Source organism: Ambystoma mexicanum, chromosome 11 (assembly GCF_040938575.1).
Source record: "Ambystoma mexicanum isolate Mex_15411 chromosome 11, UKY_AmexF1_1, whole genome shotgun sequence".
NCBI lineage: Eukaryota > Metazoa > Chordata > Amphibia > Caudata > Ambystomatidae > Ambystoma > Ambystoma mexicanum.
The window spans coordinates 1323528761-1323550997 of NC_090934.1; the positions used below are offsets into that span (position 1 = coordinate 1323528761).

The 22237-nt window shown below is 47.3% G+C and overlaps 1 protein-coding gene across 5 annotated transcripts in view; it reads left to right on the plus strand.

Moving 5' to 3' along the window:
- MAPK6 (mitogen-activated protein kinase 6) overlaps positions 1–22014 on the plus strand; it is a 203391-nt gene extending 181377 nt beyond the window's left edge. For all 5 annotated transcript variants that reach the window (XM_069624839.1, XM_069624835.1, XM_069624837.1 and 2 more), the window contains 2 exons: positions 9489–9690; positions 19678–22014. In XM_069624839.1, the coding sequence (XP_069480940.1) occupies positions 9489–9690; positions 19678–20773 (1298 nt within the window). In that variant the 3' untranslated portion in view covers positions 20774–22014. The remainder of the gene's footprint in view (positions 1–9488; positions 9691–19677) is intronic.
- The last annotated feature ends 223 nt before the right edge of the window (positions 22015–22237 follow it).

A 22237-nucleotide genomic window follows, 5' to 3' on the forward strand; every position in this document is an offset into this window, starting at 1 on the left:
GAATCAATAATGGGATCCTTCTAACTTGTGTGCTTGCCACATTGATCTCTAAAGTTGATGCCATCTTTAGACCACATTGAGGAATTGCAAATTGCAACCCTGCAACAGGACACGGACCGAATTTGGCTTTTTTCAGCTGTTGGCCTTGCATGTTGTGTATTTTGCAAATTTCTCCTGTCTGTCATGACATGGAACCCTGGATGCAACTCCTTTTTACATTTTCCCTAGTTGCCTTCGGTGACTTAAACAAAGGGGTGTGGTGTCATGACCTGACCAAGTGTGAAACCATAAGAAGGTGAAGGCACCGAAGACAGGAAAGGCGTGGGTGGCATACATCATGGAGGCCAGTAGATCTACAACCTCTGTGGAAGACCCCACAGACTGAACATTGCAATGGCCCCCAATCCTGAGATGAGACCGGGTCAATACAGAATCTTAAATTGCATTTGTTACTCTTTTGGTGTATCCCACCGTTCATGCACAGCTTGTCAAGTGCACACTCTAGATCTTAAGAGTATAGCCAAAAAAGAAAAAACAAATGCGGTACACCAACACCCCAGGGAAGGTGATCAAATAAGCTGATAAAAACCAGGCCACTTCCATTTCGCCTCTGCAGCAATAGCCTATAAGAAATGTACTAAAACATGCACCAGTGCAGTTGGCCCAGAGATTCATGAACTGGCCACCTCTGAGGCAGTTGAAAACATGGGTTTGAACGCATGCCTCTAAAAATATAGCCAAGAGTTTGCCGGGTTTTGTTTTTCTGTTTCTCACACGTACACACGCACACGTACACATGTCCGATTTAGACCAAGATGTGGAAGTGTTCTCTGGAATGCAAGGAGGAGCACACAAGACAGACTTGTTGGCTTTCCAAAAAGCTCTGCTTCCAGATTAGATATTAAATAGAAATGCTGCAGAAAAGGGATGGCCCACATACACTGAGGGTTTCTACTCTCGCCTATTTGCATTCCCCAAGTTGGACTGAAGACCTTCAGGACATTTGGGATTTCATCATGTTTCTGGCCAAATGTTCAAGTTGGTCATGCCACCACAGGTTCTCTCTGTATTTCAAGTGGTGAATTGGTTGTATACTTGCAAGCTACATACATGCATGTTTCTATACATACTCTTCATAGTCTGTTCCTTCAATTTACAACGCAAACCCACATCTACTAGTTCACGGTGCTTCTCTTGGCTTATGCTCCTGTCCCAGATTATTACTAAGGCAAGCCTTGGGAATTCTTAAGTTAGAAATATCTGAGTTTTATTGTACTCGCAAGCAAGGTAGAGTACCATGCAAATGTTACTCAACCTTCATAAAAACCACTGTACTGTTTTGCATGGCCTGAAAGGTCACAATGGCCTCTTTTCATTATAAAGGCTTGCTATGGAACACAAGCACCAGAAGTTGTTCCCACAATGGAGAGGACCCAGGCAATTCATTTGACCTCTGCATATATAATAGGAGCACATCAATGCCCAACCTGGATCGTTCCTGAAGGCTCATGGCCCCTTGCTTAATTGTAGTTCTATGTTCCACACTTCATATGGAAGCAACTTAGGCTGCCAGTTGAAACCAAGCAATTGAATGGCAATAGATCATTTTCTGGATAGAAATGCACTGGTGTGTGGACTCCTCACAACTAACCTTTTATGTACTGGTCCCCATCACAAGACTCCTCCCTATACTAATGGGACGCTGTTGTGAATTATGTTTAAGTGCATGATTTATGGGAACCACTGTTTTGGGCTCCACATATCAATGCATAAGAGCTGAAGGCAATCTTATGAGCACTTCTGAGTAGTCTTCCTTCAATTAAGGGCAAGATAATCTCTACCAACAATGCAGCAGCAAGGTTTTATTTCGCAAACATGATGGGGGCATGATCTTCCCAACTTTAGAGACTGGTGAAGAAGCTTTGGCATTTAACGGCAGTATCTCACCTTTGGGTAGACCAAAATGTTGAAGCTGGCGTGCTCAAGACCAACATGAGTGGGCTCTGTCACACAGCATAGCAAAATGGATCTTCAACAAGTTGAGCAAATTTGCTGGACTTTTTGCTAAATCAAACTGTGCATGCTAGTTGGGGTTTGTGAATCTGCCCTCTGGAAGATATGTTCCTTTTACCTTGTGAGAGGTGGCCACACTAAATGCCTTTATCCTCCACCCCTCTAACACTGCACCCCCAATACTTTCCTTGCAAAAATAGTTCACAAACTTGGACTCAGCGAGAGTTGTCACTTGATTTTGAATCTCCAGTGACCCAACAGTCCTCTACTCTGACAACCTCCAAATGTCCAGCCTTCTTGTGTCCGTTGTGTATAGGGTGTTCTTTGATTGCCTCAGAGGAAAAGCAAAGTGTGTGTTTGTTCAGGGGGGGGCAGGAGGGGTTGTTCTGTTGGAAGAGGAAAACCAGAAGGACCACAGAGGTAGAGAACCACCCTTGGCCAAGACAACTAGGCTAAAATGCAGGAGAACGCGTGCTGAAGGGGAGGAGGCAGGGAGGCCAGGTGTGGAGAATCCATGTTGTGGGGTTTGCATCAAAAGACTGGCAGGGCCTATTGCCTTAAGACCCAACCCAGAGGGTTACCTGGGAGGCAGAGCCAAAGACTACGAAGGCGTCTAGTCTGGAGGACCACCGGGTACTGGATCACTGGGGTGAATCCAGCCCATGGTAGAGGGTCTTCCAAGTACTGGGTACAGCAGCTGGGAGAGACCAGTCAGAGTACTTGGGAAGTTGCTGAAGCATTTCAGGGGCGCTAATTATCAATTCCAGAAATAATGGGTGGCATTGAGACTAGAGTGACAAGGAGCAGGCCATCGCCAGCATATGCAAAATCCAAGAGCTAGTACCAAGGTACAGGGGAACAAGCCATATCCAGGCCAAACTAGGCAGGATATTTAGCGGGTAGCCTGCTTGCATTGTTCCAGAACGGAACAGCCAAGCAAAGATGACTTCCCCTCCTACTCCCTAACTCCCAACTTCACCAGGGCAGAAGGGAGAAATGGAGACCTGCCCATTCCAGACCCCTAAAGACGCAAGGAGGTGGCGCTTCCAAGAAATTGAACTGCGGCAAGGGTCTTGTAGGAGCAGAAAGAAGGGCTCCAATCCTACAGCACTCGAGAACTGTAAATGACTTAGTTGGACTATGCAAATCTTGCTGTGTAACAGAATCTGGACGTTTGGCCACCAGATCAGTGGTCCTTCTCGAACAGTTGATAGTGTTCTGTTTGAGTCTGGAATAGCTCCCTTTGTTGGGTAAATCCACAGGTCCTCTTAGGAATTCTCCCAAAGCTGTTCCTGTGATACTCGCTGTCTAGGTATCCAAGACTGCACACTGTCTGTAGACCGAATCTGGGCACAGAGACCGGTTTGGAAGGAGCTTTTGTGTTTGCAAACCCTCTGAGCAACAGCTATTTGTGTTATAGTCCTCAGTGCTTTTTAATTTCCCATAGGTATGTTATATTAAAGGTACTTGTATAGTGCACCGTTACCAACAGAGTTGTTCCCCCCCCCCACCCCCCCCCAGCGCTCTGGTGGATCTGTAAACATGGAGGAGGGCAGCTAGGGTTAGCCGTGTGGCGCGTGAGTAGGAGAGTGGTGTGCTGTTGGCGGCTTCAGCTCGATATACACCGGGTTCTGGGCATTGGTGCAGGTATCCTATCGGGCGAGACCTCATGTGCTGTAGGTGTAGTTTTGTTGATATGGTGTGATAGTCCGTGTGGATTGCTGGGAGAGAGATGGTTGAGTTTTATGTGGGTTGAGTATGCAGAGGTTTGAAGGTTGGGTTAGTGGGGTCTGTATCCTAATCCTGATACTCTGGTTCCATTTGATCTGTATCCCTGTGGGTGGGGTTGTTGCCAATTCCCTATAGGCTGTCTCACTGGTGTGTAATGGTGCAGTACAGATCCAGCTGTATCCTAGGGAGTGTTATATCGAGCGATAGGTAAGTCTGAACCTTTCCTTTGGGGGTGGAACTGAGGTTGGTGCTACCTATTCTCTTGCTATCTATTGTGACAAGGGTCTGTTAGAGTTTGGGATGGCTCGGGGTCAGTGTGCTGTTGATGCGGCGTCCTAGTGCTTCCATCTTGGTCAGCCTGTGTATTCAGTCATTAGTTTCCTCCTGTCATGACTATCTTTCAGTTAGTCCTTCGGTGTTCCGTGGGGTGACTTAAGAGCTATTGTTTGGTGGTTGTTTGTGTGAGATGGCGCATTGTGCTTCCCGCAGTATCTTAAGGAGCATTGTGTAATGTGAATGCTTATTCTGTTTCTCACCCTCTGGTTTGGAGCTAATGGATGAGTTCCCTATTCCCTTGCTATCTGCTCTGACTAGGTCTCTTGGGAGTGGCTATGGTTGGGCCCGGGTGCTATTGACGAGTCGTCCTGGTGTTTCCATCTTCATCTTGCTGTGTGTTCGGTCTTTTGGGTCCTATTGCGGCTGTCTCTCGGTTAGTCATTTCGTATGTTGTGGAGCATTTTCCTTAGGATCTTTTCCCGTCGATTGCTTGGTGTGGATCAGGGTCTGTCTCTTCGTTCATCGATGTTTTAGTTGTGTGTGTGTTGTCTCCCTGCGGGCGGTCGTGAAGAGCCAAGTTTTGAGTAGTTTCCTGAATAGTAGGTGGTTTCTTGTGTTACCTATGTACTTTGGAAGGTCGTTCCAGGTTTTCAGTGCTTGGTGAGAGAAAGAAGATGCTCCAAGTTTTCTTTTGTTGTAGGGTTTCGGTTCCAGGCTGATGTCATTTGCTTGATCTGAGCGTTCTTGTTGGTTGATGTAGATGCAGTTTGTCTCTCAGGAAATCTGCGCCTTGATTGTGTACTGCTCTGTGCATTGTGTGATGCACATTGTTTTGAATTTTATTGGTTGTTTTATTGGTAGCCAATGTAGAGTTTTTAACGCTGGTGTGGTATGTTCTCTTCGGGGTAGTTTCAGAAGCAGTCTGGCTGCTGCATTTTGTATGCGTTGTAGTTTTTTTAAGAAGTCTTTCAGGCATACCTAATTATAGGCTGTTGGCCTCTAGACATGAGATCGATGATGATGGTTTTGTTGGCGAATGAAGGAACGGTAGGATCCTCTTTGCCGTCTCGCAGGAGAAAAGCATTTCTTGATTAGGGAGTTTACTTGTGACTCTAGGGTGAGATTATTGTCCATCAGGACTCCCAGGTTTTTTACAATCGGCGAAGGTGTTAGGGTTGTCTCGAGTTCCCTTGGCCAAAGGATGAAATGGTTTTCTCCACCATTTTTTGTGACTATCATTTGTTCTGTTTTGCCTGGGCTGATTTTGAGGCAGTTGAGTTAATCCAGCTGAATACATTGCGGAGGCAATTTTCTAGCATTGTTTATTTCTAGGTTATCTTGTATTTTGAAGATTATTTGTGTATTGTCCGCGTAGTTGTAGCAGGCGAGGCCGTGAATTTTGATGATTCTGATTAGTAGATATGGGTAGATGTTGAATAGTAGCGGGGAGAAGGATGATCCTTGTGGTACTCCATAGGTGGAATCTCTCTGGCTGGATTTGAAGGGTTTCATCCATACGGTTTCCGTTCTGTTTGTTAGGAAGGATTTGATCCATAGTAGGGGGGGTGGTGTCAGTTATTCTGAGGCCTTCTAATCTTTATGAGGGTGTCGTGATTAACTGTGTCAAATGCTGCGATAGGTCTAGAAGTATCAAGGCAGTGCTGCTGTCCGAGGCTGCATTTATTTTTAGGTCGTCCCATATTGAGAAGGAGAGCTGATTCTGTTCCTCTCATTGGTCTGAAGCCAACTTGTGCCTGGTCTAGTAGGCAGTGCTCTTTTATGAATTCTTGGGTCGTTTTGTATATGTACGTTTCAAGCTGCTTGGCTGTGTACTGGATGTTGGAGATGGGTTTGCAGTTGGAAAGGTCCTCTACGTTTCCTGCTGTGTTTTTGAGTAGTGGCCTGATTTATGCTGATTTGAAGGCTTGTGGCACTTTCCCAGTTGCGATGAAAAGGTTGAGGACGTTCCTGTGATATTCCATGGGCGTTCCTTGTTTAAAAATCTATTTGTATATGTCCGGGGGGCAGGGGTCCTCGGGAGACCCTGAGTTATTGCTTTGATTCATCAGTTTGACGAAGGTCTCCACTGATATTTTTGGAAAGCTTCGTAGTTTGTTCGGGGTGTTCCTCCTCCTGAGTGTAGGTGGGGATCGTAGTAAGATTGGGTGGTCTGCTTTGTATGTTTTTTTTGGATGCTGGTGATTTTGTTTTTGAAGTGGTCTGCAAGGTCATTGCATAGTTTCGTAGACTGAGTTGGTGTGTTTTTGCATCCTGGTGGATTTTTAATTTCATTTATGATTTTGAAGTTATTTTTGGTTTTTTGGTGCTTCAAAGATTAGGTTGTCGTAGTGTTTCCTCTTTGCTTTTTGTATTTCCTTTTTTTAATGCGTGGTTGTGTTGTAGAAATTTCAGCTTATTCATAGCGTCGTTTTGTTTTCTCCAATCTAGTCCTAGTCTTCGTTTTTTTCTTTTCATGGTGCGGAGTAGTGGGGTGAACCATTTTGCCATTGCTCTTTTATGAGATGGATTGAAAGGTTTTTCGTTGCCGATGTTGTCTATGGTTGTTGTAATCCAAAAGTGCAGCAGGGCTACTTTTTTGTCCAGGTCGCCTTCTTCCAAAAATGTTGGGTGCGGTTTGCTGAGCTCCATGAGTTCAATTAGATTGGAGTTTTTGATGGTTCTCCAGTTTCTTTTCGTGGTGTTTGGTGTTTTGTCTGGTTGCCTGGTAACTGAAGTGGTCATTTTGATTACGAAGGGGATGATGAGGTGGTCACTCCAGAGTATTTGGATTGGGGGTGCTGTGGTAAGGAGCTGTTTATTCGCGAAGATTGCGCCGAGTGTATGCCCTGCCGAGTGGGTTGCTCCTTTGACTAGTTGTTTTCGGTTAATTGCTGCTAGTTGGCTGGTTAGAGATTTTTGTGTGGTTGTGGTTTCTTCTTTGAACCAAACGTTGAAGTCTCTGACGATCAGATGATTGTGTCTGATGGCTGGGATAGTGATTGCTTCCGTGAAGGCGTCTACGAAGGTTGCATCGTAGGTTGGTGGTCTGTATATCAGTATGAATTTCAGGTTTGTTTTCGGACTTACTGATAGACATATGATTAAGGATTTGTATTTATCGATGTTTAGTGGGTCTTCCAGTTTGATATCTAGGTGTTACTTGTGGATGATTGCCAGTCCCCCCCCCCTCCCCCTTTTGGTTTTCCCGTTTGCTTAGACGCATTTGAAGTTTTCAGGCAGGCAGTTGTTGAGGGTGATGATGTAGTTGTCATCTAGCCATGTTTGTTACAAATAGGATGTTGATCCCTCTGTCGCAGAGCAGATCGTATATTTCGGTGGCATGTTTGGACATTGACCTTGCATTGATTAGGTTGCAGTGGGTCTTTTTGGTGTGGTTTTGTTTGTTAGTACTTTCTTTTGATTTGCAGTGGTTTGGTTGCGGTGCATCTTTATAGAGGCTGATTGGAGGATGAGGAGGATCAGCGAAGGCTGCATCTTCATTGAAGCAGTCTGCTAGATTGAAAGCTTGGCTGTTCAATAGAAGTGCTTACCTATTCATGCCGGTTCGATGATGATCAGCGAAGGCTTCTTCTTCATTGAATTGGTCAGTTAGGTTGATGTTTGGGTTGTTGGTTATTAGTGCTTTGTCGTTTTGTCTGGTGTTGCGTGGGAGTTGGTGTTGTCATTCTGTTCTTGTGAAGTATGGGGTGATCGGGTCAGTCTTCCCACACTTCTTGGGTGCTCCCGTCTTTTTCCTGGTTGTCTCGGGCTGATCTTAGTGTGTCTTGTTGTTTGTGTCGTTGGGGTATCCAGGTTCTGGGGTTGTGGCGAGGTCTGGTGTGAGATATAAGGATTTTTCCCTTTCGAAGTTTGTTCTAGTCATTTTGGTTTTTGGCCGTTTTCTTCATTTGAGGTTGTTTTGCTGTAGGGGTAAGTTGAATTTGTCTGTCTACTTACAATGTGGCCTTGTCTTGTGTGATTTCTCTGTGCCCCTTCCTGGTCCAGGGCATTTTGGTGCTCGGTGCAAAAAAGCTGGTTGAGTGGTTCACTGTGGTGTGTTGTCCTAGGCAGTACTGGCATTTCTTCTAGTGTTGGTAAGCTTCAGTGCCTTTTGTGCTGTCTGTTCTTCAGGTGGGTTGGCTATGTCTCCTCAGAGCGCTGTCCGGTGGGGTTGGGTTGTGCTGGGTGTATGGTTGTCGGGAGGTGTAGGACTAAGTTCAGTAACTGTCTATGTATTTCTCTTGAGGGTTATTGCTGTGGGGTTGATACTATACGATCACGGTCTAGTCCCCTCTTGGTGTATGAAAAGTTGGTTTGGACTGAGTTTCAGACTAAGCACAGCTATGCTATTGCCTGTATAGTAAGAGTGGGGGGTCTGCCCCTGATAGTGCAAGATGAGTAAAAGACCAAACACAACTCGATGTGAGGGTCCTGTATAGTGGAAAAGAGGACTACGCCCAACAATGCACTTTATCAGCCTAAACGCCACTAGATTGGAGAGTCCTGTATAGTGGGAGAGAGGCCTATACCCAAGAATGCAATTTGAGTACCAACCTAGACACAGTTAAGGCCTAAGTGTAATTTCGATATAGGCCTAGACACTTGCTGTGGTGTAGTATAGTAAGTACAGTACTAACTTGGAGGCACAGTCTAATATTCACATTACTGTTTCAGGGTCTATAGAATTGTGTAGCAGGGCTTACAGAGTAGAGTGATTGCTCTACTCCCCACCCTGGCCTCTCCTACCTTGTTCGGTGCTGCTGGTTGACGACTGGCTACTGGCTTCCCCTGCGGATACCTGCTGACACGATCCGGAGCTGCCCTTTGCCACGGGGCCCTTAGCTGCAGGGGCTACCCGGGCAGAGGGCTACCCGGGTGAGATCACTTTAGATCTCGATTGATAGCCAATCGGGGCCTGTGGGAAGGCGGCAGGAAGAGGGAAACAGGAAGGGAAGTGCACCGGTAGAAATGCAAGCAAACTGAGCCTTGGGAGTTAGTTTCCTTTTCAAAAAAGAAAAAAAATATATGGGCAAATGGGGAAGAGTGGCCTAGCACTCACCTACTCTGGCCTGCCACAGGTATGAAGGAAAGGGATAGGAAATTGGAGTAAGTATAGTAACTATGGTACTTCTAGTCCATAAACCCCTGCCTCATAGCCTATAGATGTCAAAGACCTTGCAGTTTGAACCGGTAAATGCATGACAGGGGCTCTGTGCAGAGGTGTAATAATGCATGCGTTCTGCACTTGTGGTTCATTTGTTGTTGCAAATCATCCTCTAGTCCCATTCCTTTACCAGGTAAAGATAAATAGGATTATGCATTAGGAACACCATTGTTTCTACTGTGAGTAGCCTTTTTGTGTGCCTTAAGTGACTGTTACCTTCTAATGAATAACATATGTACTTCTACTAAACATTTATTTTGAAAGAAAATTGCATTAACCGTCAGTGATTTTTATTTCTTTGTAGCGTTGGACTTCCTGGAACACATTTTGACATTCAGTCCCATGGACCGATTGACAGCAGAGGAGGCCTTGTCCCATCCATACATGAGCATTTATTCCTTTCCTTTGGATGAGCCCATTGCTAACCATCCGTTCCACATCGAAGATGAAGTGGATGATATTTTGCTTATGGATGAAAGTCACAGCCACGTTTACAACTGGGAAAGGTAAACCACGTTTAATTATCCGTTTCACTGTAGATTCATTGAAATAACTTAAAAATAAGTAATCTATCGTCGCAATAGACCTACATAACCATGTTTGTTTTTTACAACCAAGAACCTTTGCTTATGATTTAATGAGAATTGATCAAAGGTCGTTTTAGCATGTATTTGATAGACGTAATTGCACTCATTACTAACCGTTTCACAATCAATACATGCTTCTGACTCAGCCAATAATACATGATTCTGGCATGTCCAAAAATATAGCAATATCATTTCTAAATGTGTTCTTATGCTGGGAAGCCCTTAAAGGTGTAGGGTCTCTGAGTATGGTGGTAATAGATTTAAATAGCTTCTCTTCTGTGTGACCCCCCGCCCCCTTTAATATCTGTAGATTCACACATGCTGAACTAGTGGCAAGCAACTCCCAGACCACCATCTGCCAGATTGCTTGGTTGTCCTGGCAGTAGGACTGCTGATGGGAACATTGCTTCACCAGCAAGATGGTTTTAAAAATGTATTTGACTGGCTTTAAGCAGTACCTTTTTAACAGCAGTCTTAATTCTGAAGCGGCCCTTAATTTCCGAAAGCGTCTGCGGCTGAGCATCCTTTTTCTAATCGCGTCATCTCCTATTGGGGCAATTGCTGTTGCCAAACTAGGACACGCTTTCCCTTCCCCAGAGTGCTCTTGCTCTCCAGCAGACTTGTAACCACTTCTTCCACTGCAGCCTTCGATATCTTCTCTCGTCTTTTCTATTGCTCTTCTCGCCTCTTCGGTCTCCCTGCTTCCCACCTCGCCCCCCTCAAATCCCTCTACCATTCTTCTATCTGTACCCTCTGTCTTCTCTCTCCTCACGACTCCATCTCCAATCGCTCTCACCTCGACTGGCTTCCCTTTCACTCCCAACTTAAATTTTCACTTCCTCTGTCTTGTCTTTAAATCTCTCCATGACCTTGCTCCCCCATATCTCTCCTCTTCTCTCATTCTACACTCCCTCCCGCTCCTTTCCGATCTGCTGATCTCTTCCTACATTCTGTTCCCTACCCCCATGTGCCTCTTCTCGTTTCCCCTCTTTAGCTCCTTGCCCCCCTACACTGGAACTACCTACCTCCTTCTATCCGCTCCATACCCACCTATTCCTCTTTCCCTTGCTTCCTTGAAATCTCTCCCTCTCCATTCCCCACCCTGACACTCCTCTCCCTTTCACCTTTCTCTCCCCTCTAGTTTCTCCACATACTTCTCTTTACCTGCCCCTTCCCCTCTTACGTTTCCTCCCCTCCTGTTGCTTCCTCACTCTATTCCCCATTCTGTCTCTCTCTTCATCCCCTTCTTCACCCCCCCCCCCCCCACACTTCTCCCCCACCCAAATTCTTGTTTATCCTCTTAGGCACATTGTTCTACATACTGTTTTTCTGGTTTGATTCATGGTTTGTAATTTCTACTGTTACATTTTCTATGTATTCTTGTTAAATTGTAAAGCGCTTTGGAGTAAAGCGCTATATAAACACAATAAATACAAATACAAAAATACCTAATGTGTTAACCGAGCTTCTCCTCACGAGCTAATGCCAGTTTCCTTAATTTAATCTTTCCCATTAAATCACACTTCTTTACAGTGGACTAGCATGGTAGAGGGGCTTTGTACCATCTTGCATTGCTACCATTTCAATCTGTTCATTCCAAACAAGTCTTTCAATATGGGGGATCACACCTTCTGAACCACTGCATGATGGGTAACTGGCTTTGTACCTGCAATCTGAAGAGTTTTGCATGTATCCATCTGTGAGCCCCAGGTTGAATTGGGTTAGTCTTCTAATGAAGATGACTCATTCCCAAAACAAGAATCTTATTTTTGGCTTGAATGTGTCCCCTTTGCTCCCATTGCATGTTTATCAAGTGGATGTCCTTGTTGTTCTGGTGTTTCGCATTTGCGCTAGCTGGAGAGCTAGATGAGGAAAGCTCTTTACAAGGATCAGCATAGTCTCCAGCACGGCTCTCAAAATGTGTTCTCCTCTAGCCCTCAGCAAGTGATAATTATCTAGTGTGTAGAAAGTGCTGTGTGCATGTGGGAAACTAGCAGTCACGCCAGGGTAGGAGTGACTTTATGCCTGGATATAAACTGCTAACATTATGTATGAATTCATAAAAAGTTTACATGTGTTTTTTAAATGTTCTACTTCTGTCCTGAAATCTTAAATATGTAGCTTAGATGTTAACATTTTAACATAATCTGTGCAATGTTTTGTGGAGGTACCTTTCTGTGTCTGAAGAGAATGTATACGTTTGATAACCATATAGTCAGGTGTGCCAGTGAAGATTTATCACGTCCCGGGTGGATAGCTCAGTGGCAGCGTGCGCGTCTTGGAAGCAAGACGACACGAAGCAACAACAGGTTCGATCCCCGGGTCCGCGCTTAAAAACCTCTGGGTGTTTAAGCGCGTTATAAATACGTAACTAAAACAAAAAAAAACACAATTACACAACTTAAAAAAAAAAAAAAACAATTCCTGTAACAGCGCCTCGATGCCTGCGGGCTGTGTGAGCGCTTTATAAATGTAAAAAAATAACAATTATGGGGACAGTTTTCAATGTAGTCTTGGTCATTATTTGAGCCTGCCTTAACATCAGCAATCTAGTACTTGGTTACAAGAAGCAGTACATAGAAATGATCAGAGCATGGTAATCAAAGCTGTTTTTTGGGTAAGAGGATAGATGCCTAGATAATACAAGGTGATTGCAGTGGATGCATAGATCATTGTTGGTGCAATGCATATGGTTTTCCATTTTTACAGATAAATGCAGTTTAAATTTACAAGGAAATGGGTTACTTTTCTGCCTGTATTCGTTCATGTGAAGAATATGGATAAACACAGGCAAAACTGTACTCTGCTTTTTCCATCTACACTTCCGGCTTCTGGTTTCATTCTATGCCCAATGTCTGTACGACTACAATCGTACAATATACCCCACCCACCCTTACTGACTCCGAAGCAGCTACTTGCAGAATGAGCACTAAATAAGAGTACATTGCTGGAATGTTATTACTATAATTATAATACAGTTGAAGTTGGTACTAGTTTCATCAATCTCAAGGTTTAATCGACCATGCCAGAATCAAACCAGACACCTTTAGATCACACAGGAGTGACCATATTCTAAAATGTATTCTCATATTATTATTACTTGTTTGCAAATCCTGGGCCTTTGTGCATTGTAGTTAATGCACAAAGAGGCCATGCAAGGGTTGCATTGTGTCCAGCAGACTTCCCAGACGAGAGTGCAACACATTAAAACCAGTAGACCAGCTAATGTATGTACTAAACACCTCCAACTAAGCCTTACAAATTTGCAGGTGGAGGTGTGCAATTATTGGACCTGCATTTGTCGGGAGTAAATCTCTGGTTACTGGACAGTAACCACTGGGGCGGGAGAACACCTGATAAATCCATTTACAATGTGATCTGAAAGCTCTGGACTTTAATTCAATTTTTTGGTTGGGGCCAGATTGGAGAAGCTAGTTCAAGTTGATAGCTCCTCCTCATATGATCTTTGAATGATGTATTGTTCGAAACCGCTTTCCACCAGGTAATAGACATTTCTCCAGCATGGGGTCTGGCATGGATTCACATGCTCATGAATATTCCCCATCGTCAGGCTGGGAATCCTCGGTAAAGAAAAAACCAGTATCAGTTTCGTTTCTGATCTGTCTTTCGTAGTAACAACCAATCACTGGTCTCTGCGTCATACTGACCACAGCCAATGACTGCCCTCTACCTAAGCACCGCCTCTGGCAGCCATCTTCAGATTTTTACCGCACGTTCATGTGTTGGGATCCTCGTGCTATTGCTCTCGAGCGTTAGTGCTATTTTTTCACGTTTTTTTTTTTCTCAAAAACTTCGTTTTTTCGGTCAAAAGAGCCTCAAGCTCCACCGACTCACTATCCGATCAACGGGGACCCGTGTCGGATTCGTCTGTGCCCCTCAAGGGTGAAGATTCGTCGAGCTACGCTTTTGGAGGACTCCAGAAGTTTCTCAGGCCCGGTCATGGCCCAGGAGAAGGGAAGCTCGACGCCCGGAAAGCTGTTCAGGGTTTGCCCTGGATGCCAGCTGCAGAACGTCTTCAAGGAGGACGAACACTCCTTTTGTCTCTACTGCCTACATGAGGACAAGACGCACGTGGAGAAGGACTGTGCGTTTTGCGGCAACATGTCGGAGCGGACCATGAAGGACCGCCATCAACGTCTCGCCAACTGGCTAGAAGGGAAGAGCCCGTCCGGCGAGAAGAAGAAGAAGAAATCTGAGCGGTCTTCTAAGTCCTTTGAGGACGCCCCGGCGACGGGGGTCCAACATAAGGCCAAGCACCGCGAGTCCGCTGGCACCGGGAGCGCCGAACGGTCGGGCTCTACGGTCGCCAGGCAGGGCGCACCCTCCCCGGCACCATCAACCACGAGCCAACGCTCTGGGTCGGGTAAGAGGAAGGCCGAGCACCCGGCGAAGCTCCTGGAGAGGCCCCGGTCGAGCTCGAAGGCCCCATCGGAGGGGGAGCGAGGCGGTGTCCCCCCCCCTCAAGGATAAGGCGGTGAGCGCACCTAAGGTGGTGAAGGCCTTAATCCATCCGGCCAAGCCCTCTATCGAAACTGTCGCGGCGGCCCTGGCTCAGCCTGTGCAGGCTACACCAGTGGTGGCGACCTCGGGGCTCAGAGTCTCCCTGCCACCTCGGAGGGAGTCATCTTTTGTGCCCATCGATAGGACCCCCGTGAAATCCCCCGTGGGGAAGAAAAAGGGGGGGCAGGGCGTCGTCATAGATTCGGCCTCAACCTCGGAGGAGGAGCTGGTCGAAGTCTTAAGCCACGGCCTCGGCGTGGAAGAAGACCGACCCGTCGGGATGGATCCCGACGCAGGTGACGACGACATCGTCGAGGGTACCGACGGGGTCCCTGATCGCCCGTCGGATTCCCCTCTGCCAGCGCCGCGAGACAACTCGGCGGCCATTTTGTTGGCTATACAGTCCTTATGCTCAGAGATAAGGACGAGACTACCGTTGCCGACGGAACCTCTCCCGTCGGGGGACCCAGAACCGGGACCTTCTGGTGTTCCCCCTACCAAGAAAAGAAGGATCCACCCTCCGCCTCCTTTTCAGCCGTCGCGCCCCTTCCAGCCCTCCTCCCCGTCCACCCGAGGGGATGATACGGGGACTGACACGGCAGCGACGGGTACGGACGACGAGGTATACGACGAGGATGTACCGTCGTCGCCTCCCACCAGGTCTTCTCCGCCCGACGAGATTGGATCGTTCCACTCCATGATCTCCAGGGCATCCGAGCTTTTTCAACTCTGCCCTGAGGAGAAGAAGGAAGGAAGGTTTCCTTTATCAGCGGCGCGAGGCTAAGAGGAAGACGGTCCTCTCAGTGCCTCTATTGGACGACATTTGGGATGAGGGCCTCACCCTCCTCAAGAACCCTTCCACGACACCAGCTAGAAGAGACCGGTACGAGAAGAAGTACCGGGTCCCGGACACGGCCCCCCTGTGCCTCCGGGCGCAGCCTACCCCGGACTCCGTCGTCTCCGCGGCGGCCAGGAAGAAAGCGGGGGGGGTGCGGCCTCCACATCGACTTCCCCACCGGACGGTGAGGGAAAGAAATTGGACGCTATGGGACGCAGAGTCATCTCGTCGGCAGCGACGACGATTAAAGCGGCCAACGCCCTGGCTATCGTGGCCCGCTACGACAGGGAGCTCTGGTACAAACTGGCTCCCCTGCTGGACTTCCTGCCGGACGACAAGAGGACAGAGGCCCTGGAGATCCTACAGGAAGGTGAGGTGGCTTCGGACCACGCCATTACCGTTGCGACGGACATCGCCGACACTGGGTTCCGCCAGTTGGGCAACAGCGTTTGCCTTAGGCGGCGTGGATGGCTCAAGGCTACGGACTTCCGTCAGGACGTTCAGACCAGAGTCCTGGACATGCCCTTCGATGGGAACAACCTGTTTGGCAAAACAGTGGACGATTCCCTTCAGGCCATTAAAGCGGACACTGAGACGGCCCGGGCCCTGGGAGTTCTGCAGCAACGACGGACGCCCTTTCGGAGCAGCGGAGGCAAGGGCGCCTCCAAAGGTTCCGGCGGCGGTTTCTCCACCTACCGTCAAGCGGCCCGCTCGTCGTCTCAGGAGGCCTACAGAGGACGAGGCAAGTCTGGCGGACTCCGCCGTCGTCGCCAAGGAGGTCGAGGCGGCAAAGCCTCGTCCAAGCAGGATTGAACCGACCGTGGGGTCGGGCCCCCACCGAAGCACCCCGGTGGGAGGCCGGCTGGCGAGCTTCGTCAGCGTGTGGGAGTCCATCTCCACAGACCGTTGGGTGCTGGACGCCTTGGCCCGGGGCCATGCGCTCGAGTTTCAAAGAAGGTGTCCACGCGTCCCCCCCCGTGGCCAGGAAAGAACTTCACGTCCCTCAACTTCTCCTGGAGGTAAAGGCGATGCTCAGGAAGGGCGCCATCGAACTCGTCCCAAAGAGGCTTCGGGGCTCCGGAGTGTACTCGAGATACTTCCTCGTGAAGAAGACGGGGGGATGGCGCCCCATCCTGGACCTGCGACGTCTGAACAAGTTCATCAAGGCGCAAAAGTTTCGGATGGTCACCCTCCAGCACGTCCTGGGTCAGCTGGAGGAAGGAGACTTCCTGTCGTCGTTGGATTTGGAGGATGCCTACTTCCATATTCCCATCCTAAAGGGGCACCGAAAATTCCTCAGGTTTGTGGTCCAAGGGCGTCATTACCAGTTCAAAGCCCTCCCCTTCGGTCTACGGTCGGCACCCAGGGTGTTCACCAAGTGCCTCGCACCGGTGGCGGCGCAGCTGCGCCGCGAGGGGATCCACGTCTACCCCTACCTGGACGACTGGCTCATCCGAGCCAAGATGAGGGAGCTCGCCGTGGTTCACACGGCAAGGACCGTCCAACTTCTCACGGACCTGGGATTCTCCGTGAACTACGCCAAATCCCACCTGGTACCCGCGCAAGACGCTCTGTTTCTGGGAGCGAGGCTCAACACAGTGTCCCTTCTGGCCTCCCCGTCGGAGGAGAGGACCAGGACCATCCTGGGCAAGGTGCAACGGATGTTGGTGGCCGACGCGACCAAGGTGAGGTCCATCAAGTCCCTCCTCGGAATGATGTCTTCCTGCATCTACCTCATTCCCATGTGCAGGCTCCGGATGCGCCCGTTGCAGGAGTTCCTGGACGCGCGCTGGATCCAAACGACGGGCAGCTTCGAGGAAAGGATCACACTCGAGAGTTTCCGACGAGCGATCCGGTGGTGGGACACCCGCGCGCATCTGACGGCGGGCATGGACTTCCAGACCCCAGCCCACCAGGAGACAGTGACCACGGATGCCTCCCTGGAAGGGTGGGGAGCGCACACCGAAAATCTACACGCAAGGGGCCTTTGGCTCCCGACGGAGAAATCTTTACATATCAACGTCCTGGAGCTCCGTGCAGTGTTTTGGGCCCTCGGGTCCTTCCTTCCGTCCCTCAAGGGCAAGGTGGTGAGGATCTTCACCGACAACACCACCACCATGTTTTACATCAGAAAACAGGGCGGAACCAGGTCCCCAGCACTGTCCAAGGAGGCGCAGGACCTGTGGCATTGGGCAGTCGCCCAAGGGATGTTTCTGGTGCCGTTTCATCTGGCAGGGATAAAAAACACCATCGCCGACTCACTCAGCAGGGAGCTGCGCTCGTGCCATGAGTGGGAACTACGGCAGGATCTAGTGGATCGCCTCTTCCGACGGTGGGGCACTCCCCAGATCGACCTGTTCGCGACAGCGACGAACTCCAAGTGCCGGAGGTTCGCCAGCAGGTTTCCCCAGGCGAGGAGCATGGGCGATGCTTTCTCGTTCCCCTGGGAGGGCCTGTTCCTCTACGCGTTCCCTCCTTTGCCACTGCTAATCCGGCTCGTCAACCAGCTCAAGAGGTCACGGTGCAGGATGATCCTCGTCGCACCTGCGTGGCCGAGGCAGATATGGTTCCCGGACCTTCTGGATTTGTCAGCGTCCCCGCCAATCAAGCTGCCGGTGGACGCGGATCTGCTCTCCAGGGAAGGAGGCGCCATCCTCCACCAGGACCCGAAATCGCTGAACTTGCAGGCCTGGCTCCTGCAGCGCTAGAGTTTGGAGGATACGACATACCGGCCGACTGCAGAGAGGTTCTTGCAAAGGCCAGGGCGTCCTCGACTCTTAAATGCTACGGACACAAATGGAAGAGGTTCTCTGTCTGGTGCCACGCACAGAAGATTAACCCTCTACGGATTACGGCTCCCCAAGTTCTGCCGTACCTGCTGACGCTGGCCAAAGCTGGACTGGCACACGCGTCCATCAAGATTCATCTGGCTGCGATCTCCCGATACACCAGGACCACGGGACGGACGTCCTTGTGGTCTCATCGTCTGGTGAAAGAGTTCATGAAGGGACTGTTCAGATCGTTCCCGCCGGTGAAGGCTCCGGCCCCGGCGTGGGAGCTCAACGTGGTGCTGACCAAGCTCATGGGACCTCCGTTCGAGCCTCTGCACTCGGCCCCGTTGAAGTTTGTCGTGGAAGACGGCGTTTCTTGTGGCCATCACCTCCGCACGACGGGTGGGAGAGATCCAGGCCCTTTCCTGCAAGGCCCCGTACTTGACTTTTCACGACACGAGGGTGGTGCTCAGGACGCACCCCTCCTTCATGCCCAAGGTACCGTCGGACTTCCATCTCAACGAACCCTTGGTGTTGCCTGTATTCTTCCCGTCGCCTTCGTCGCCGGCTGAGAGGACTTTGCACTCGCTGGATGTGGCTAGAGCGCTGAAGTTCTACGTGGACCGCACGAAGTGTTTTCGGAAGACGTCACAACTCTTTGTGAACTTTGGACCTGTCAATCAGGGGAAGGCTCTCTCGAAGGCTTCCATTTCCAGATGGCTCTCCGGCTGTATCATGTACTGTCATCGGTTGGCAAACCGACCGCTGCCCGGCCGTCCGAGAGCCCATTCCACCAGAGCGATCGCAGCTACCACGGCGTTCCTTTCTGGTGTGCCCCTGCTGGACATATGCAGGGCTGCTACGTGGAGGTCGACGCACACCTTCACGAAGTTCTACTGCGTCGTTCGGGATTCCAGGGAGGAGTCCAGGGTCGGCCAAGCAGTGCTGCGCAACCTGTTCGCCTGAGGTGAGCCTGGTGAGGAGGTAAGATGCTTAATGTTGAGTTTGATGCAATGCTTAATGTTGAGCCTTTGCCACCTCCCGTGGTTGTGCATGTGTGTACTGCTATGTATTCTTTATTCATGAGCATGTGAATCCATGCCAGACCCCATGCTGGAGAAGGAACAAGTTACTTACCTGTAACTGTTGTTCTCCAGCATGGGTCTGGCATGGATTCACATGCGAACCCTCCCGCCTACCCCTCTGCGGCTCTTCACTTGGTCATACTGCCACTTCACGTGCTTCCAAATCTGAAGATGGCTGCCAGAGGCGGTGCTTAGGTAGAGGGCAGTCATTGGCTGTGGTCAGTATGACGCAGAGACCAGTGATTGGTTGTTACTACGAAAGACAGATCAGAAACGAAACTGATACTGGTTTTTTCTTTACCGAGGATTCCCAGCCTGACGACGGGGAATATTCATGAGCATGTGAATCCATGCCAGACCCATGCTGGAGAACAACAGTTACAGGTAAGTAACTTGTTCCTTCTCATGTTCATTTTGACTAAAAGCCAATGGCAGTTGAGAATGATTGCTTTTGGTTTTGGTTCATCTCCAAGGCTATTTACAAAGTACATGACAATGATGGCTGCTTACTTTAGAAAACGAAGGGTTATTGTGTGTGGCCTATTTACAACTATGAATGGATTTTATTAGTGTTTTGAACAGTTGACAAATGTTTACTGGTTGTAACAGCTCATGGAATTTCAAGAATCTAAGAAACAAAACCTTAGATGAATTGGTTAATATGCTGATACTTTGTTTTCCATTGTTGCAGATATCAAGAAAGTGAGTTTTCAGACCATGACTGGCCTATCCATAATAATTATGAAAATGATGAAGTGCAGCGTGACCCAAGGGCTCTTTCTGATGCCACTGATGCTGAAGAAGTACAAGTAGACCCACGAAAATATCTTGATGGAGACAGAGAAAAGTACCTTGAGGATCCTGCTTTTGACACCCACTTTTCTACTGAGCCATGCTGGCAATATCCAGATCACCATGAAAATAAGTATTGTGATCTAGAATGCAGCCACACTTGTAATTACAAAATGCGATCTTCCTATCTCGATAATTTAGTCTGGACAGATAGTGAAGTTAATCATTACTATGAGCCCAAACTTATTATTGATCTTTCTAACTGGAAGGAGCATAGCAAAGAGAAGGCTGATAAGAAGGGCAAGTCAAAATGTGAAAGGAATGGATTAGTGAAAGCACAGATAGCCCTTGAGGAAGCTTCACAGCAAATGGCTGAAAAAGAAAGGGAGAAAAACCCAGGATTTGATTTTGATTCCTTCATAGCAGGTACAATTCAACTTAGCTTGCAACACGAATCCTCTGATGTTGACAAACTAAATGACTTGAATAGCTCTGTGTCCCAACTAGAAATAAAAAGTATAATCTCCAAGTCACTAAGTCAGGGGAAGCAAAAAAAAGGAATGGCCAATTTGGCACAAATGGGTGCCCTCAACCAAAATTCTTGGGAAAGTACATTTGTAAGCAGTGGTGATGAGAGCTTCCTTATAGATCAGTTTTGTTGTGAAGTAAGGAAAGATGAGCAAATTGAAAAGGAAACCACTTACACCAGTTACTTGGACACGTTTTTTAGTAAGAAGGAGGATCTAGAGTCTTGTGAGCTAGAACCAGTGGAAGAAGGGAAACTCGGGGTGAAAGAGAGAGATGAAGGCTTTATCAGTTTTAGTGGGGACATCATCTTAAATAAGCAATTGGAGTGCATTGGGATCCCTCCGTTTCACAGTCCTGTTGGTTCACCCCTTAAATCAATACAAGCAACGTTAACCCCTTCAGTCATGAAATTATCTCCCCAAGTTCCTCATAAAACGTACAGCAGCATTTTGAAACATCTAAATTAAACACTCGGCAGACAATTATTTTCTAATCTTCATGAAACTTTTTTTATTAAGTATTTTTTTACTTGAATCAGATGGTGTAATTTTAGCATCCTTCATTTTATTGTTATGTTTACCATTGTTTTTACAATTCAGAATTACTTTTTCATGAGAAGTTTAGTTTTTGTTTTAAAATGGCATGTTTGCACACTATGAAAATTGAACAACGGAGCAAACTAGTGCAATGCAGGAAGTGACTGGACAAAAATAAATGCACTAAACCAAGTTAAAACATTCTATGATTAAAACAGTTGTCCATGTTTTGCCGGGGGGTGGGGTCCCGGGGGGTTTGGATAATGACCTTGCTTTGAAATGTACACAGTGAGACTACATAATTGCATGAAAACGCCCATTTTCTAGTCGTTCATCTTTCAAGTGAGCATTGTAGAGTTTTTCATATTAAACACATTTCTTAAAGCACATGATACCAGCAGCAACTGAAAGACGATATTGGTATGCATGTGTTATCTACCTCAAGATAACAGCATTATGTGGCAAACCATTTAGCCACTTGTAGTGCTTTTCATCATGCACTTCTGTTAAACCAGCATTACTGTAGTAGCTACTCTGCATTGAAAAAAAATCACTCAATATTTGTAAATGTTCTGGCATGCATTATTTGTAGTGAAGTGTTAATATGCAGGATTTTTTATTTATTATAGCAAGTTAGGATGTGTATTTAAAGTCCACTTCTTTTTGAAGTACATTTACAAAAATGATTTGTTTAGCACTATGGTTTTACTGCCTTATCACACATTATTTAACATCCACCTGTTTGGAGGCTTTCCGCTTATTCATCTTTGATTTTGTTTTCAGTTTTTCATGTCATGGAAAGCTCTCACTGTGTATAGGAATTTGTATCTTGGAGGTGCTTGACCTATCTCTACAAATAAAAATTAGGAACTGTGTTAATATAAAATGCTCATAGAAGTCTTAATTGTGTCTTTTTTTTATTAAAAAGAAATTTGTGTGCATGGAGGTAAAAAGATGCATTACTGTAGGTTCAATGTTGTATATGTTATGGCCTTTTCTTTTAAATGTATGTTTTTATGAATGAGATTTTCTATACCAGCATGAATACGATTAGGTTAAATGTAGCATGTAGCATCTCAATATTTTACAAATTTGATTTGCTGTTTGAATTTTGAAAATTCTGTATCATTGGTTCCCCTATTTAAAAGATAAATAAAACATGGCCAGCAAAACAGAGTTGTTTTATTTCTGGTTGCCAAAAGATTGATAATCTGAAAAGGGGAACTTTTAAATATCTCCTCAACTACTTAATTCTGTAGTGGGATTTGACACTTCTAATAAGATTGACACAAAAATGTGTTACCTCAAAGTGCATACCTATAAACCTCTTCTGCATCTTCAGGTAACTTTCCAGGGTGTACACATTATCTTGCTTTTTGCCAATAGGTGATAACT